We start from the raw sequence: 15,286 nt of genomic DNA on the forward strand, positions 1-15,286 counted from the left end.
CCAACAGTGCTGCATCGGACACTACATTTCCAACACAACAACTTTTGGGGGACAAAAATTCAAGGAGGCTTCTTGTGTCTCTGGGCTGTTGCCTCTGCAGACACCACTCCCTTGTGCATCCAGCGTGTGTCCCGGGGGTGGGAGGGTCCCAGATCCCAAGTCTTTGCGATCTCCTTTCCTCCCATGTTGGGCTGTCAAAATGAGGTGCCATAGACCCTGGGGTGTGGGGATTAGACAGCAGACGTTTATTTTCTCACATTCTGGAAACTAGAACTCCAAGACCCAGGTGTTAGCAGGTTTGGCTCCTCCTGAGCCCTCTCTCCTTGGCTTGCAGATGCCTGTCTTCTGACTGTATCCCACATGGTGGTTCCTCATGCACCCTGGGGTTTTGTTTGTGCATCCCAATCTTCTCCTCTTCTTCTTATTCTGTCTTTGTTTTGTTTTGCTTTTTTAAATCTTTATTTGTTCTCTTTAGTTATACATGACAGTAGAGTGTGTTTTGGCATACTATACATACATGGACAAGAACATCCCATTCTTGTGGTTGTGCATGATGAGGGCTTTCACAGGTTGTGAGTTCCTATATGAACACAGGAAAGTTATGTCTGATTCATTCTACTGTCTTTCCCATTTCCACCATTCTCCCTTCCCCGCACTCTGCCCTGTCCAATCCAGTGAACCTCCCCTTCTGCCCCTTCACCACAGATGTTAGCATCTGCATATGGGAGAAAACATTTGAACTTTGGTTTGGGGGGACTGGCTTATTTCACTTAGCATGATAGTCTCCAGTTCCATCCATTTACTGAAAAATGCCATAATTTCATTTTTCTTTATGGCTGAGTAATATTCCATTGTGTATATATACCACATTTTCTTTACCCATTCATCTGTTGAAGTCCACCTAGTTGGTTCCATAGCTTAACTATTGTGGATTGAGCTCCTATAAACACGGATGTGGATGTGTCACTATAGTATGCTGATTTGAAGTCCTTTGGGTATATGCCCAGGAGTTGGGTAACTAGGTCAAATGGTGAGTCCATTCTAGGTTTTCTGAGGAATCTCCATACTGCTTTATAGAGTGATTGCACCAATTTGCAGTCCCACCAGCAATGTATGAGTGTGCCTTTTCCCCAACATCCTCACCAACATTTATTGTTACTTTTATTCTTGATAATGGCCATTCTGACTGAGATGAAATCTCAGTGTAGTTTTAATTTGCATTTCTCTAATTGCTAGTGATGTTGAACATTTTTTCATATATTTGTTGACTGATTGTATTTCTTCTGTGAAGTATCTGCCTGTTTGTTGATTGGATTATTTGTTTTTCTGGTGTGAGGTTTTTTGAGTTCTTTATGTATCCAGGAGGTTATATTGCTCTATCTGAGGTGCAGGTGACAAAGATTTTCTCCCATTCTGTAGGCTCTCTCTTTATGTTCCTAATCTCTTCTTATAAGGACAATAGACTATGTTAGGGTCCATGCTAAGGGCCCGTTTTAATTCAATCACCTCCTTAAAGGTCATATCTCTAAATAGAGTCACAGTCTGAGGTTCTGGGTGTTAGGACTTCAATATGAACATGAGTGGCTACAGTTCAGCTCACAGTACCTTCCTGATCCCCACCTCCTTTCCTGGTCAACTCCACCACAGGTTTCACCTCTTGACAGCTCAGGTGTTACTTGGTCCTCGCCTTTCCTTCAGGTCAACTTTAGGAGTCCTTCTCAGGGCCCCTAACATCCCCTGTAAATGCCTGTTATGCCTCTGTTAAGAGTGATACATATGCACAGTAACATTGGTTCAAAACAAGATAACACGTCAAGGAACAAATTCTTTGCCCCATGTGTCCCGGGCCCCTCCTCAGAGGCATATGTGATTAATGATTTCTTTCATGTCCTTCCAAAATACTTCAGTGGGTGCTCAAGCATGTAAGTATTTGTACATACTGCTTTTGTGTTTTATTTTGAAATAGTTATTAGACTCACAGGAAATTGCAAAAATAGCCCACAGAGTTCTGTGAGCTCTTCACCAGTTTTCCCCACTTGTGGCATTTTATTTAACCGTAACACAATATGAAAACTACATCCTTGAGAAATCACTGGTTGAGTCATCCTACCCACCCTGCCCTTTGTACCTTTTTGTTATTCAACAACATATCTTGGAGATATTTCCATAGCCTCACAGGAATGTTTACTTTCTTTCCCTTTAAGCAACTACATGGGATTCCATAGGGGAAGCCATTCTTTATTCAACATTTCCATTCTTCTTGAAACTACCTGTCTCCCCGGAGTAGGAATCACATTTCATTCATCTCTGGCTTCTACAACACAGTTGTAAACGCATCTCTGTTACATGAGTCTAGGATGCTATGCCTCTGCCTTTGTGTTCATAAGGGGACGGAAGTCTTCCTGGGACTAGAAGCCCATCCTAAGAGGATGGGTGGGTGTGTGTGCATCAGGGAAAGAGGAAGGGGAGTTGATTGGAGGATATGATTTGAACTTTCTGAAATCAGGATGATGAAGATTCTTTGTTTACCTGTGGATAGAGAAGCCAAGAAGCTTCCCTGGTCTTTCCTAGAAATGCTTTTCCCAGAACCAGTGTCCCCTGACAACCATGGTCAAGGTATTCTTGTCTGTATCAGCTTGTCTGTGCTGGTGCCGTCCTGCCCTGGGGAAAGCCAGAACCCCCACTGGTCTAAGAGACTATCAATTGCTACCCTCCTTAGAGAGGGACTAGGGGAGTTCACCTTCTCGGTGGAGAGCCAGGACAGAGAAGGAAGATTTTACTTGACCTTGAAGGATACATAAAGCTCAGTCCCAGTGACGGTGAGGGAGTGGAGATAGTGAGAGAGCTAAAGATGAGCCGTGCTTGAGGACCATGGCTGTGGTCAGGGACACAGTGTTGCGATCTGCCCAGGGCCTGCCCTGCTGTGGGTGATGAGAAAGTCAGTAGATGAGGTCACTCTGGAAAAAGGTGTGGGTTTCTAAAGCCTGGCTCTAGCTCTGCAGCACTCAGCAAGGTTTGTCTCCCTTTGAAATGATCTTTTCTCTAATCCAAGCAGTCTCTTGGCTCTGTGGGTGGCAGGGATAACATTCCCAGTGGCCCATGTGGTGGAGGCTTGGTGAAACTGGAGTTCAGAATCTGGGCTTCCTGCTAGTGAGGATTTGTCCCAAAGATGAGTGTCTAACCCATGGCTCATTTCCTTCCTATTTGTTAGCCACACCCCTACCACCCTCCCACACAATCTCACGGACTGTGGTCTAAATCCAGGTGAAAGCCTGCTCCAGTGTCTGTCTTTTGGTGGTAATAGGGTCATATGCCATCCCCTTTGCACAGAATTTCATAAAGTTAGGCTGTAAGACATTTGGAACCCCTGCAAGTCCTCTGCTCCCTATGCCTTGGTGTAGTGTGGCCCATGGATCAGCAGCCTCAGCATCACCAGAGAGCGTGTAAGGCCTCACTTCAGACCCACTCACTCAGAAACTCTGGGGGTGGGGTCCAGCAATCTTGCTCTTAACAAGACTTCTAGTTAGTTACAGTGTCCGCTCAAGTTTGGGAACCACTGTCTTTGTGAAAGACTGTCCTCAATAATGTGGTTGAGAATTAGACCAATGTGGAGCCCCTCTGGAAAGGCGATTCCGTCTCCTCTGCGCTCATTGAGACTTTGTGCTTTTGGAATAGACACAGTTTACTTTTGCCTACAGCAATCTGGAGTAAGTAGATGTCAGGGGGAATATTTGTTTGGCTGCTTTCTCAGCCACCTTGGGGTGAGAGTGTGGGGTTTGTATCCAGCACGCAGCTGGATTCTGTACTGGATCATTTGTGTTGGACAATGGGCTCTACTCAGACATCTGTGCTCTAACCACTGACCAAGAAATTCCTTTTTGTTTTTGAGGATCCCAGATGCACAGAATTAGATTAACCCTGTTCTTGGTTTATGACACACAGCCATCATTGGACCATGCCTGGGTCACTTTTTAAAAAATATTTATTATTATTTTTTTAGTTGTAGGTGGACACAGTATCCTTATTTTATTTTTATGTGATGCTGAGGATGGAACCCAGGGCTTCACACATGCTAGGCGAGCGCTCTACCACTGAGCCACAATCCCAGCCCACCTGGGTCACTTTTTGCTTATTTATTTTTTAATATCACCAACTCTCATGAATTCACCACCTAACTAAAAAGCTAGGATGTCAATAAAGTAGTGTTAACTAGAATGTAAGTAGTAACTAGCAATAAATTTATTATTTCTATCAGAATGTAACTCTGTTAGTGATTAAACAATAAATAATTACTAAACTATAAATATCAAATAGAAATACACTGTTAATAAATATGATTATATTTATAATCAGTGTTAATTAATAGCCATCTTGTTATGATAATATAATACTATTAATAATAATAATAGTAATAATAATATTAATAATAATAATAGTTATCTAACTCCCTGTGAGCCCACAGACCTCAGTGACTTAAATGCTGTATCAACACCTCTGCACCTACCTAGTATGCTTCACTTCTATCCTCTTCTCCTTTACATGGCCTTCAGTTGAACATTATCCTACATTTTGTGTTCCTTATTCCCTTGCTATTTTTAATGTTTTATCACAAGTATGAATATGCCTAAACAAAGTATTTTTTGGGTCTCCGTTGTTTTTGAATTTCATGTAAATCAGAACCTGCTGATGGGACCCCTCCCCCACAACGGCTGACTGAGTTGTTCATCCCAGCCCAGGCGCGCAGCTGACTCTGGGGGGCCCACTCCAAAGCACATCACATATTGTGCAGCCTGAAAATGATCCCTGTTAATGGCTCTGGCATCTCTGCAGCTCTGGCAGAAGCTGTGACAAATAGGCACAGGCACACAGGCTTCCAGACTCTGCCAGCCAGCAGGCAGAGCTGTCCCCACCCCCTTGGACACATCTTCAGTGGGGCAGGGGTAGGAAATGGGCACTGGGAACCCTTGAGGCTTCTGTTCAATCCCGGAAAACTGTGTAGTAGGTGGAAGGCAGTAGGCCAGGTGAAAGCAGGCTTGGTTTCAAGACCTGCTTTTTCTGGAAAAATCTTCAAGATGGGGTGGCCATTCATTGGAGATGTCCTTGAATTAGTTACTTTCTGGCTCTTGGACTTAGGCAGCCCTGCTCCAGCTTTGCCATCCTGTGACACTGGGTTATTTTCTCAGGTCAAAGAAACCTCTTGGTACATGGTAATTCTTTTAAAACTATGTGAATTCCCTAGGGAATATAATTCCAAATTTACAACTAGGAAAGTTATTATATTTCAGAAAGAAGTTTTAGCCACTTAGTCATTAGGAATCAAGTTTCCCTTTCCAAAAGCACCAGGAAAGATCTAATGAGAGCCCCCTGCCACAGCTTCCTCTATTTCCAACTCTGTCCTTCATGCTGTGTCTCTCACTGTCCACCTGACTGTCTTGTCAGGCTGTAGGGCCTGCAGGGGTGAGGGGCATGCAAAGCTCTGTTCATTTTGGTTGCTGTTCCCCGCCCCACTGAGGATGTGTCCAAGCGGGTGGGGACCTGGCGCATAAGTTTCCTAAACAAAGATCTACTGAGTGAACGAATCTGTGCATTCGCACTTGGGGTGCTATGGACAGTACTGATCATATTTGCTTCAAAATATAGAACACACATTGTCCAGAATCTAGAACCCAGAGAGACTGAGGGGCAGGTGGGGCCAGAATATTTCCAAGAGGAAGGCTTTGCCACGCTAGGGAAAGCTGAAAGCCAGTACCATCTCCAGAGTTGCAGTTGGGGTAGGGGAGAGAGGGAAGGTTTGTCACTCACATGGAGAGCTCTAGATGTTATTCACAGCCCTGTGCTGGGTGCTTATCCTTTTGCTGTGCGGCAGCATTCCAGATCCTTTCCCAGGATATTCTAGGCTGCTCGAATGAGGGAGCTTACCTTTGCAGACCAGAGCCACAGTTGATGGACGAACAAAATTACATACCACTTTATGTAGTGATTAAATAATTACCAGATGCAATGGCTTAGTGATACCCTAAATACAAGCCTAATATGTTATAGGTAGGCTAACTTTATAATTTATCTTTCAATTAAGGACGCTCTGCAAATAAAAGGGAGAGCTATTAATAATTATGCCAGGAAAACAGACATAAACTGGGACTGTCCTCGGCACTGCAGGAGACTGGGTCACCCTTAGCATATGACGCTTCCCCCTTCTCCTCTCATCTTATCCTCACACTGCCTCAGGGAACAAGTATCATGTCCCATATTCCACAGATGTAGAACATGAGCCCCAGTCTGTGGCAGGTCTGTGGCAAAGTAAAGACTGGAAACAGGGCTGATGGTCGCCTAATTAAATGTCTTTTCTACAGTGATTCAGTCCTGGCTGTGTGTCCACACTACCAGGGGGGAGGTTTCATGTCTTGGCAAGCTGTCCCCTCACCCTCCTCCCTAGAGTTACTGTATTGCCATCTCTTGGAAGAGATTCAAACATCCACATTCTAAATTTTACTGAATACTTTGATGGAGAAATAGGATTGAGAAAACTGGTTTAGACAATTAGCCCATGGCTAAGGGACCCACCGTGGAAATAGATATTTGGGGAAATCTCTAACCTTTTGGTGTTGATGTTGATAGAAAAATAATTTTCTTCCAATCTGGAGCTGGTGTGTTTTTTTTAGGCCACCTTCCGATTCAGACTTCTGGGTTCACTGGCCAGCAATTCTGAGCCAGTGACGTCTTGGTTTCTCAGAAAGTATCTGATTGGGTGACAGAAAGAGGCTGCTTGAGTCCCCTTGCCTGAAGGTCTTTAGGAAAAAGAGACACCTGTCTGTGCTGGTGTAGGTGGGAGTGGGGGCGAGAGTGCTGTCAGTCATACACTGACATGCTCCACAGACAACCAGAAACCATCTTTTGACAATTTATTTAGAGGTAGTTGGCAGGGAAGTGTGCCGGGAGCAGGTGGACTTGTCCACGGCAGCAGTATGTGGGAGGCTGGGCAGGCTGGATGCGTGTGAGGACCCAGGGTCTGAGACGCACAGGTTGCACATTTAAGGTACTCCTTCTCCTTCCAAGTGCACAGACTGTGCTTTCTCCCCATGACCTTGAGTTTACATTGATTTCCAAATGAGCACTTTGAAGGCTGCGGGAGTCTATCCAAACCACTGACATTTGATCAAGCCAGTTCACTGCAGAGGGCAAAGAGAGACTCTTCACCACCATTAACAGAGATCTCCGGGTTTGGAAAGATCTTAGAGGTCACCTGGTCTGAGCTGGTATGTGATGACTACACTCACTCGGGGTGGTCCTGTGAGCCCTGCCCGGGCTGGGCCTTAGGTAGCTGGTGTGATTGTGAGACAGCTCTGATTCTTCCTGGTGAACTGAAAATCTGCCTTCCAGTAATTCCTGGTGACTAGCCTTTGTTCTGCCCCAAGGCCATATAGAATGCCACATATAAGTCTCTCTTTCGACAAGTTTGAAAGGCCTTCATTGGGTCTCCCCAAGTCTTGTCATCTCTGGCACAAGATGACAAAGAGGAAGCTGGCAGAGGAAAGCAATAGCCTTGGACAAGGACCTCGCTGTAAAGCGAGTTCTTCTACAATCCATAGACTCCCAGCATCATTGACCATCTCAGGGTACGTCGAAGCATCACAGGGATCTGCTCTTTGGGTTCCTGCCATCGTCCATTTATTTAAAACTTACAGACTGAATATCGTGGCAGGCACTGAGGATATGATCATCAGCAGGGCTGGTATGTCCCTACCTTCATGGAGACTTAAGTCTTGTGGAAGAGGCAAATGAGTGGTGGAGGGGGAGGCCTTTAGACTGTGATGACTTCAGCTCAGGGTGCTGTTGCAGCCCTTGATCCAGGGGTGAGTGTCCAGAGAAGGCTGACCACAAGGAATGAGGGAAAAGGAGGAGAAGAATGTTCCAGAGACAGCTGCTGCAAAAAGATGATGATGTCCCCAAAGGCAGGACCCTCATGCTTAGCTGGAGAATATGCCATGTGCTAGGGGGTTCAGTGGATAATATTGGGGTGCTGTGGGCATCATGGTGGCTGTGGAGCATGTGGGATATATGAGCTATGCACCAGAGGGTGGCAGCTGTGGAGTGAGAATCATCCCTCGTTTCTTTCTAGTCCAGTAAGGAAGGCACAGCTGGGACCCCATAGTAGCCCTGGACCAAGGTGCTGGGCTCAGTTCCAGGACACAGAGTCACAGGCAGGGAAAGTTTTGAGGATTGAGGATCAAGTACATGGGATGTCAAAGGAATCAGGAAGCTGGTTTAGCCATGGAGTTTGCATAAATGATGCCATTTGAGGGGAGATGGGGGGCCTACTACACAAATTTTCCCCCCACACTATTTGAAAGTCTTAACTCTGTTGAACTAGTTGAAACAGCAGCATGGTGAGTTCATTGGCGCTAATGAGGTTCGTTGGTGAGAGGGCATTCATCATGCACCCTGGGTATGAACTTGTAATATCAGCTTCTTTCTCGGCTGATCCATGGTTGTGAATAACAGCCCTGCAGGGGTGGGGACTTGAAGGGAAGAGAGGGCATTGGGCCTGAGTGGGGAGTTCTGGTGGGGGCTCAGACTGGGCATCTGACTCCACAAGATTGTCAGTGAGTCCCATGGGAAGCCTCGCCCTTCTACAGACATAACCTCTGACTCCTCCTTCTCACCTCCTCTGATCTTCACCCCTCAGCCCCTGATGCTCCCTACACCCACTGGAAGCAGACCGTCTTCTACTTGGAAGATTACCTCACTGTCCGGAGGGGGGAGGAAATCTATGGAACCATATCCATGAAGCCAAATGCCAAAAACGTGGTGAGTGCTGAGGAGCCTGGTGTGGCCAGGGTCACCAAGGAGAAAGGTCCTAGGGAGCCCCCAGGACTCACTCTCCCAGGATCAAACGTCATGTGTACAACTGGAAAAGTTCCCAAGGGAGGCAGTAGCTGGCTACATTTGGGGGTGACATGTGATTAGGCATAATGGAAGGACTCCCACCTTCACTCTTCAAAATCTGGCAACTAGGAGCCTTCTCTAGGTTCCCCCTGGACTCTCAGCCTTGAGGCAGCTCCCAACCTTCACATGAGGTGCTTTGAGGATGGACTCTGTCGAATGACTGGGTTCTACCTCGGTTAGGATGAGCTAGGCCACGAAATAACAGTTTCTGGTGCCTGAAAGACATTTGGTTTATATTTCTTCACCTTGCTTGGTAGATTGGACACCAGTTCTTCTTGAGTAACCCCAAGTGTACAGAATACTTGGAGGGTTATGGCATAGAACATTCAAGCACTCCCCCCGCCCCATTTTTTCCCAGGATGAAATCTGAGAGAACATTTTTACATTAGAACAGAAAGGATTTAGGTTAGAAATCAAAGAACTTCCTGTGAGAATAATGAGGCACCAGAATAGATCCTGAGGACGGTTCATAGAGAGGCCCTAGCTAGAAACCCTTAAGAAGCCCGAGACTGCCCACCTGCCTGGCACCAGGAGGAGGGCTCAACTTCCCTACCCAAACTAACGCGGCAACCCTTTGCTCTGTCTTTGCAGCGAGACCTCGATTTCACAGTGGACTTGGATTTTAAGGGACAGCTGTGTGAAACATCTGTATCTAATGACTACAAAATGCGTTAGCACATGTGGGAAAGCGCAGAGAACGAGCGGGAAAAGGAACTCTCACCTCGATCTGCCGCGCTGTCCCAAGGAACACTGTTCACAGGACTACACACTCTAAAACCAGAGCTTTCAATTCTGCCTTGAAGATTGGTGGACTCACCAGGGCTCCCGTGGGCCCCGCCATGGACGGAAGGCCTCCAGCTCCTCCGCTCTGCCCTGGGAGCCTGCCACAAAGGCTTTGTCGTCGCCAACAAAGAGCAACCTCATGCGCTGTGGCTGGGCCCTGAGGATGGAAAAGCCCCTGTGTCTCCCCATCGTCCTCCTAAACTGTGACTCTGGATCTTCCAAGTTTTGCATGCTGCAGGCATCTAGGACAGATTGCTTCCACTAGAACCTGGAGACTAGTGTCTTTGATAGCATAAGCCAGATTATCTGTCTGTGCGGTGGTGTGTGTGTGCGCGTGCGTGTGTGTGCACAGCATATATATTAGTTTATTTGCCCACAAACACTGTTGTATATGCATGCATATACAACCAAGTGGGTATACTTCCGTGTTCATCCAGAGGGGTGTGTGCGTGCGTGTGTGCGTGCGCGTACCATATATATTACTCTCAGAGGAGATTCTGTTGCTTTCGAATAGGAATTTGTTTTGTGATTAGTTCTCCCCTTCCCCACCCTTTAACAGATGTTATGCAGCTATGAAAAATTCTCTGTACTAGCTCTGGTCTCCTTTGGACTAGACAGTGGCTCCGAACCCTGAGCACAGTACCACGGGCCCCGTGGGCACTCAATAAACACACATGAGAACGAAATGATGGGATGTCTGTGTTCCTGGTGCTCTGGAGGGGTGGGGAGGGCTGGGTGTGGGGAGCCAGAAGTCACAGTGGATGGGGAAAATTAAAGATGACAGCCTCCTCCACAAGTGACTGTGTTTACCCTCCGAAGCAAAGTGCCACAGCAGTAGCAGCCCAGAAGTCAGAGCCAGGTCTGAGAGCATCTTTCCTGCATACTGCAAGGTCCTGCCCCGGGGGAGAAGAGGGCTGGGAGGCCAGGGTTGGGGGAACAGGAGCTGACTGAGAGTGCTCCCCAATGGGAAGCTACCGATAGTCTGGGAGCTGTGTGGCCTAAAGACCTGTTGGGAAAACTGCCAGCCTTGGCTGAGTGTGGAATCAGAATCTCCATAGGAGATGGACGGATCCCATACTTTGCCAGGTGTGGTGGAATAATCGGATTTGGTTTCTTTTTAGGTTATTCATTAATTTCCTAGACCATTGGTCTCATCTATGTCATTTCCCCTGGGAGAGTCATTCCTGGTGCTGGGGAGGAAAGAGGGTCATTTAGAAACGGTGGGAGGAGCCGAGGGGGCTGGGAAGTCTTGTCAAGGAACTGTTCAGGATGATCTGCTGACAGGGTGGAGCACAGGGGCTGGTGACAGGCAGCACATCCTAGCACTAGCTCGACTCCCATGCCATATACCCTGGAGCCTCTCCAGGACCACCAGGCTGCAGTCCCTCTGAACTCCCCAGGAGATGCCAACATTTTCTCTTTATTTTTCTTCTTCTTTTATTGGTGCTTTTTAGTTATACATAACATCAGGATTATTTGGACATAATTATAAAGATATGGAATGGAATTTGCTCTAGCTCAGTCTTCCCCGCCTCATCCTCCCCCTGTGTCTTTCCTTCAACTCTGCTGATCTTTCTACTATTTACTATTTTTTTTTTGTAAGTTAGTGTTGTGTGAATTCACCCTTTACTTTCATAAAGCCACCTCTTGGAAGCTGTCACACTAGATAGACACAAGCTTCCATAAACTCTATGGCATTTCCATGATAATAACTGAATCTTGGGTCATGGGCTGTAGCTCAGTGGTAGAGCGTTTGCCTTGCATGTGTGAGGCACTGGGTTCCATCCTCAGCACCACATGAAAATAATAAAGTAAGGATATAGTGTCATCTACAACTAAAAAATATTTTAAAAAAATAATAACTGAATCCAATTGCAAAGGACCTTATGCTTCCAGAACCTTCTGATACCAATGCATTTTTATCAACTTCTGCCAAAAGCTTGGGAGTTAGGCACAGAGACATTATGGCCCATTTTATAGCTGAGGCATATTAAGACCCAGGGAGAAAAGTAGAGTCTGTGGTGGAGCTGGGCCAGAACCTCAAACCCAGTTTCACATGCTCTTTGCTGCCCCTTGTTGATTCTTCTGAGCCACAGAACCAGAGAGTAAGATGTTTATGGTACCTACAGTGAAAATTATCTGATCCTTTCTATTCATCTGTATCACACAAGAAAAATAGAGAAACTTAAAAGGGGACAAAGGCACATATATTAGAAAGGACCTTGAAGAAGGAGATCAAGGTGGGGCTCTCTCATTAGAGTTTCCATTGTAGGAGCCTCCATTGTCGTAGGAACTGGGGCCTCTGCATTCTGCCTATTGCAACCAGCCCAGCCTCCAACAGGGAGTTCCTCCCACCTCCTGGAGGACTCCATCCAACAGGGCCAAATCCCACATTGTCGGAGCCCAGGGGAGGTGACAGGATGACCAATTTCAGGACCTCCAGGATTTGGAGCCTGTAGACATCCCTGGTGCCACTCCATCTCTCAGGTCCTCAGAGGTGAGGGTCTTTAGCTTCTGGAGGTGCCCTAGTCCCTGCTGGGAAGCCACGGAAGAGCAAGTCCACAGCTGCCTCCTCCCGCCTGCTCCTGGGGATGCTCCACTGGGAATTGTAACTTCCCTCTGTTTCAGTGGAAAATATCTGTTAGGAGCCTGTTCTGAGTGGAAGTCAGTGCATAAAACGAGCTCCCAGGGTGACAATAGGGATGCTATAAAGATGACTTCACGTGTGAAGTCTGGTTTTTTTTGTCCCCAATCCATTGCCTTTTTTTTTTTTCTGAGACTGTACCAACTCATCAGTGGCTCTCTCCCCTCTGGAGAACTTCCTTCCAGTGTCCACTCACATCTCTCAAGCTTGCAGCCAGGGGGCCTCTATTGTGATGGCATTGGGTCGGTTTATACCTGGGCTGCTGTGGCCATGTTCCTTAGTCCATTGCAGGGGTGATCTCTCTGCCTAACTAGACCTCAAGCTCCAAGAATGGAACCTGCCTAAACAGGGTGAGCTGCAGGAACTGGTGACAGGGCAGCAGCATATCCCAGCACTAGCTGGACTCCCATGCAATGAGCCCATAGCTTCTGCCGGACCACCAGGCTCCAGTCCCTCTGTCTGTGCTCCCCAGGAGATGCCGAAATTTTCTTTGCTTTCATAAAAGCCGCCACTTGCAGGCTGTCTCCCCAGTGAGACATGAGACTCCATAAGCTCCATAAGCAGAAAAGAGGACTTCACGGGACCCTACTCCTCCCCATCTCTGCAGCCTCCCTCTCTTCTTGGAATTGCACCCAGCTTCACATGTGGAAGCCCAGCCTGACCCCAGATCTCAGTAGTAGCATGGGATGCAGCCAGATAGCTCAGTCCATCTGCTGTTCTTTGAATAGGGTTTCTCTTCAATAAAACCCACATTGAGCTTGGTTCCCAGTGTGGCAGTGTTGGGAGGTGGAGCCTGATGGGAGGTTTGGGGTCCTGGGGGTAAAGGGATTCATGCCTTTCTCTTACGAGTGCATTCCTGCTCTTGTTTAGTTATTGCGGGAGCCTGTTGTTGTAGAGTGAGGTTGCCGATTGTATTTTGTCTCTTCTCTACACACCTGCTTGCCTTTCTGTTTTCTGCTGTGAATTGGAGTAGTTTGAGGCCATCACTGTCACCTTGTTCCTGGACTTCACAACCTCTAGAACCATGAATGAAAATAAACTTCTTTCCTTATAAATTACCCAGACTCAGGTATTTTGTTATAGCAACAGAAAATGGACTAAGATGGCATTTCTATATTGGGATCACTGGGTACCTGCCCTACCTTGATTCCTTGTCATAACCAGATCCTCACATAGAATGCAAGCAACATCTTGTTCTTGCAAATCCCCCTCCCTGCTGAGGGACCCTAGCCTGATTCCTGGAGCTCTATTTGTGAACAAACATGTTTCCTGATCCCCATAATCTGCCTGCCTTGGATCTTGAATGGCACCTCCCTGGATACCTTGTTTATGTGTGTAGCCCTACAGGGGTGGGGGGGGTGGGTAGCCTATCTTGCCTTAGACACTTGGACTGTCATGTGTTGTATACAATCCTTGACCTGTTACCTTATGACTTCCAGGAGCAAGTCTGACTCCCTGAGAATGAGTGGTCTCCTCGTGACTTGCTCAGCTACAACCTGTATACTCAGCTCTGGGTCTAGAGCCCCTAAGGTCCCTGTCTCATGGAATTAATCATCCCATATTCAGCAAAAGCTCAGACACAACGCATCCCAGAATCAGGAGATCCGCAACGAACTTCCACTGGGTAATTCATAAGTTCCAGGCACGGAACTGGGCACCAGCAAACAGCTGAGGCAGCAGACACCATCTCCATCTTCACGGAACTCACTGTGTTAACCTCTGAGTGGGCTGGGCTAGCTCTTACCTAAATCCTGAGAGAGAGGGTCCTATAGCAGTCCTCCTAACCAGCTCCAGCTCGGCCCTTCCCAGCTGTGGGCCATCCATAGGTCCTCTAGGAGAAGTGGTGAGGACTCTTTCTTCCTTCATCTAGGCTCTGGAAACAGGGAACACTTAAAAATTTCTCTGCTATCTAAATTCCACAGGAAGGCCCAACCTGCCATTTTAAGTGAATGCTAGTCCTCAAGGGAGCCTAAGACCCTTTTTCTTGCTGGCAGTAGGTCATTTCTCACAACAGAAGTGCCGAAGGGACTTCATTGACCGTTAGCTAATATCTCAGTCTCAAAGGCAGCCAGAGCAAACTGGGCCGAGAAAACTCCTGGCCGGCTGGGTCTTTGGCTCAACCTGGCCCAATCCCCTCCTGCCCGATTCCAAAGGTGACCGGCAGTCACTGGACAGCTCTGCCACAGGACATGAGATCTGGAGCCATATGACGGATGGTGCGACTTTGGGGCAAGTCACTGTCCACCCAGGAGACTCAACATGTTCATGTGCCAAAAAGGACATGACTCAGAACAAAATGAAATAGACATAAAACAGGTTTGGAAACTGCACAGCACTGTGGAACATCCAGTCATAGTCATGTCGTCATAATAATACTGCCCTGAATTACAGTTCTGTTACTGCGAAGCACCGCTGGGTGCCAGGGCCTGGGTCCCAGGGCCTGGGTCCCATGGGCTCAGCAGATCCCAAGAGGCAGCAGATGCTGCAGTCAGAGACCAGAGCAGCCCCAGGCCAGGCCCCAGGGCCGCAGGCACTGGCCCAGAGTTTAGGAACAGCACTGCAGTGACAAGCACATGAAATTTGCCTGAAGCCCTGGACAGTGGTGGCCCTGCTTTATGGTTCTGCTTCATTAGCTCTTTAGAGGCTTTAAAAGTCCTGAGGAGGTCTTAAAATCCCTCTGGCAGGGAGTGACTAGCTGGCATCAGTAGATATGTGTCCTTAGTATGAAAAGTCATCAATTACAGTTTTGCCACAGCCCCACCTAGTATGCTGGGCAGGGGCTCACCTTCTGGCTGTCCCCACACCCATTTCCAATCACTGGAACTTCCTGGTGACCTTGAGGCAGAGCCAAGGGCCTTTGATTTAGTGCCTGCTTTGTGCTACCTGGAGAAGAAGGGGAGACAACCCAAGCAT

At 47.3% G+C, this 15,286-nt stretch overlaps 1 protein-coding gene across 1 annotated transcript in view; it reads left to right on the forward strand.

The window, feature by feature from the left end:
• Positions 1 to 9,621, forward strand: part of Prmt8 (protein arginine methyltransferase 8) — a 94,532-nt gene extending 84,911 nt beyond the window's left edge. The window contains exons 9-10 of the mRNA XM_027951249.3: positions 8,687 to 8,808; positions 9,538 to 9,621. Of these exons, the coding sequence (XP_027807050.1) occupies positions 8,687 to 8,808; positions 9,538 to 9,621 (206 nt within the window). The remainder of the gene's footprint in view (positions 1 to 8,686; positions 8,809 to 9,537) is intronic.
• Positions 9,622 to 15,286: the final 5,665 nt, after the last annotated feature.

The sequence above is a fragment of the Marmota flaviventris genome, chromosome 3, assembly GCF_047511675.1.
Source record: "Marmota flaviventris isolate mMarFla1 chromosome 3, mMarFla1.hap1, whole genome shotgun sequence".
Lineage (NCBI taxonomy): Eukaryota > Metazoa > Chordata > Mammalia > Rodentia > Sciuridae > Marmota > Marmota flaviventris.